General features: G+C 32.0%; 1 protein-coding gene across 1 annotated transcript in view; it reads right to left on the bottom strand.

Annotated features, from left to right (window-relative positions):
- Window positions 1–1705: 1705 nt before the first annotated feature.
- The window catches only part of LOC115217527 (pleckstrin homology domain-containing protein 1-like), a 90126-nt gene continuing 87552 nt past the window's right edge, over window positions 1706–4279 (bottom strand). Inside the window, exon 2 of the mRNA XM_029787249.2 lies at window positions 1706–3430. Coding sequence (XP_029643109.1) covers window positions 3212–3430 — 219 coding nt within the window. The 3' untranslated portion in view covers window positions 1706–3211. The remainder of the gene's footprint in view (window positions 3431–4279) is intronic.

Here is a 4279-nt window from a genome sequence, read left to right as displayed (position 1 = left end):
AATATAAGCATAAAAATAGAAATGATTTTTATATGTATACATTATATATATAATGTGTATGTGTGTATGTTAGTATGTATGTCTGTATATATATACATATATATATATATATAAATGGATATATATATATACACACATATATATATATATATATATATATACATATATATATAAATGGATATATATATATATATATATATCCATTTGAAAATATGTAAAGGAGAAAAAATAGTACAAAAAGGAGCTTCCATGGATTTATTGCAAAAAGTTTAAATTAATGTAAAAAAAAAATGAAATTGCTTGCAATTTTTAAAATAATAATAATAATAATAATAATAATAATAATAATAATATGATGATGATGCTGATGCTGATGACAATAATGATTATGATGGTTGTGGTGGTGATCGTAGTAATGGTGGTGGTGATGTTATATTTTGATTAGGCACAAAGCCAATCATCAAAGTCAGGAGTATGCCTAATTGAATGAACCCAATTAAATTATCGCTACTTATTTTATCAAATCTCTGACAGGATTTGAACTTTGGACCAAGAATGAGAAATCTAAATGCTGTATTTATTTCCACATTCTACTGTCCATCATCCTTACTGATTCATGACAATGATGATGATCATGACGACAATAATGGCAATAATAATAATAATAATGATGATGATGATGATGATGATAACAACAACACTTTATTGTTATTTTCCTCTCAATAGTAACACAATTAAAAATATGAAAATGGGAATCTGCTGGAATGATTTGCATTAATATCAACAACAAAAATAGAACAAAAACAAGAAAGAAAAAAAAAGAAAGAATAATACCAATTAATTAAGAAACTTCTCCATTTAGACCAATCCGAATATGTTGGAGCTGCCAGTTAAAAACTGTTAATTGAAAGTTATTTAGATACAAAGCCATCACTTCCACTCTATCACATTGAATGATTGAAACAAAAAACTTAAGAAGTTCTCTAGTTTATGTTAAGTATCATAGCTAAGGCATGCTGGAGTATAACCTTAAAAAAATGGCATCATTATTAATTAATTAATTAATAATAATGATAATAATAATGGTTTGTAATTTAGGTACAAGGCCAGCAATTTTGAGGAGAGGGAATGAGCAGAATATATATTGGCTAGCCCCAGTGCTTTACTGGTACTTTATTTTATTGACCTCAAAAGGATGAAAGGTGAAGTTGACCTTGGCAGGATTTGAACTCAGAATGTAAAGAGTTGGAACAAATGTCCTAAAAGAACATTTTTCCAACACTCCAATGATTCTGTCAGCTTTGTCGTAATAATAATAATGGTTTCAAATTTGGGTACAAGGCCAGCAAATTCGAGGGAGGGGTTAAGTTGATTACATTGACCCTCCAGTTACCAACTGGTACTATTTTATCGATCCCAAAAAGATGAAAGGCAAAGTCAACCTTGGTGGAATTTGAACTAAGAACATGAAGACAGATGAAATGCTGTTAAGCATTTTGCGTGGCATGCTAGTGAATCTGCTAGCTTGCTGCCTTAATAATAATAATAATTAATAATAATAATAATAATAATAATAATAATAATAATAATGATAATTATTATAACAACAACGACAACATATTGGTATTGAAAAAAAAAGGGAAAAAGACAAGCAAACAAGAACAACATGAAAAAAGGGCATCTAGCCTTTTACTTTTTTTATAAATGAGTTCCTTGAAAAACTTCTTTTATTCTGATTTACTCTTGTATTTTTCATTTAATAATTTATTCTAGCTGTATCTTGCCAAAGAAGGTTCATTCCATTTCATGTAGGAAAAGTCAAATTGGAGTTAAGCGATGAAGAAAAAAAATATTAAAAAAACCCCTCAATTGTCCTTCCTCCACACAACTTTAATACTTTTAAATTTGCATGATGAAATAAGTAAGTGGAAGTGTGTATACTTGGTATTAAATAACTAACATTTGTTGTTGCTACTGTGTATATTACGAATAAATTAGTGTAGAGGGCCATTATTATGGTTCTACAGGTAACTGACAGGATTCTATGTTATTAATTTTTTTCACTACATCACCAATACAACAATTTGGTGTTGTAAAAAAGCCATGAAAAAAAAAAACAAAGGGAAAATAATCACATGGAGTAAACAACAAAACAGAAACTACCGGATGATCAATTTGGCAACAAAAAAATAAAGAGAAGAAAATCAATTTGGCAAAAAAGAAAAAAGAGAAGGAAAAAGAAAAATGAATAAATAAAGGGGAAAAGAACATAGAAAAGGTAATCTTATAAACAGTATTATGTATCAGGTTTTAGATCAGTCCGAGGTGCATTTGCTCCTCACTTTAGCTGTTTCAGCGCCTTTTAAAATAAATAAGTTGAAATTAACATGTATAATAGGGTCACAGAGATGAGCAGAATAGCTGAGTGTGTCCACATGTATCCATAGCCAACCACACACACAACCATACTTAAGGTGTATACATATATGTACATATGAACTATGTATACACAACACACCCATTCTCTAGCAACTGAACACTTGAAAACACAAGTGTGAATTTATGATTGAGTGTTTTTACATATATTACACACATACATACATTGTTGAATAAATTAAAGAAATGTATACATTTAAAAATGGCTGGAATTAACATAAGCCTTTTTAAAAAAATATAAACAGGACAAATATAAAAACAAATATAAATTTTGAAAAAAAAAAGAGCAGTAAAAGATAAATAAAATTTTAAACACTATTTTAAAAGAAAGGGGGAAAAAACTGATTTGAAAAAATAATAAAATAAAAAGTATCGAAAACAAGAAACTTTTTTTTAAATGAAAGAAAACTTTTGAAAATAAAAACTTTTTTTTTTGTTTTTCCAGTTTAACAAAATCGATTTTGAATTCATGATTTTGAGAGCTATCTTAAAGCTGCCTTATTGCTTGGTCAGTTTGAAAAGGGATTCTGTCCTCTGCAAAATTTTCGATTTTTCCAGAATTATGACATTGTATATGTTCATTTTCTTTTCATCATTGGAATATTCTATATGTTTATGATGATGATGGTGATGATGATGATGGTGATGATTTCGGAGGTACTGTTTTTAGTACCTTAGTCACATATGTGTACTGCTTTGTACCACTGTGAACCTTTCTGTCTGTTCTGTCACCCCACCCTCCCTTATAGTAACTAGATAAACACAGAGGCCATTATCATTGGAGAACACATGCCTGAGAGTTGTCACCAAGTCGACCGGCTGCCTTGGCAAAGCAGATTGCTTGCATCCAATTGTTCTGCTCTAATTCATTTTCAGCATGTATATAAAAGGCACGGCGATGATTTCTCGGTTTAATTCGGAAAGCATAACTTTTTTTGTCCATGTGGCTTTCAGAAATTTCAGCATTAACCAGAGAAATTCTTTTGGATGTGCTCTGAAAAATAAAACAGAAAAAAATCAGAAATAAAATTAATAACAAAAAGAAACAAAGATGAATCATTCTTCACAATAAAATAGGGAGAAAACTAGAAATAGTTGATAGCTTCTGTTACATAGGTGACCAAGTCAGTAGCAGAAGTGGTGCTCCGAGAGGGTAGCTACTAGAATAAGAATAGGTTGGGCAAAGTTCAGAGAGCTCCTACCTCTGTTGCTAACAAAGGGCCTCTCCCTCAGAGTGAAAGGCAGATTGTACGATGCCTGTGTGTAAACAGCCATGTTACACATTAGTGAAACATAGGTTGTGGCCACCAAGGACATGCAAAGGCTTGAAAGAAATGAAGCTAGCATGCTTTGCTGAATGTGCAATGTCAGTGTGCATGTATGACAAAGTATAAGCATCTTGAGAGAAAAGTTGGGCATAAGAGGCATCAGATGTAATGTGCAAGAGAGATGACTGCACTGGTATGGTCATGTGATGCATATGGTCGAGGACAGCTGTGTGAAGAAGAGCTGATCTCTAACTGTGGAGGGAACCTGTGGAAGAGGTAGACCCAGCAAGACATAGGACAAAGTGGTGAAGCCTGATCTTTGAATGTTGGGCCTCATGGAGGCAATGTCAAGGACAGAGACCTTTGGTGATATGCAGTGCATGAGAAGACCCATCAAGCCAAGTGAAATCGCAGTTGTGGCTGATGCCAGCATCGTGTAACTGGTACATAAAAAGAGCCTTCAAATGATGAACGATATGTTGTACTTGAGAAGACCTGAGAAGCCAAGTGAAATTGTAGTCATGGCCAATGCCAGTGTCATGTAACTGGCACCCATAATGGTGGAATGTAAAAAG

Source organism: Octopus sinensis, linkage group LG11 (assembly GCF_006345805.1).
Source record: "Octopus sinensis linkage group LG11, ASM634580v1, whole genome shotgun sequence".
NCBI classification, from domain to species: Eukaryota; Metazoa; Mollusca; class Cephalopoda; order Octopoda; family Octopodidae; genus Octopus; species Octopus sinensis.
The sequence above is the reverse complement of the archived record's forward strand: the minus strand, read 5'-3'. Positions and strand labels throughout refer to the sequence as shown.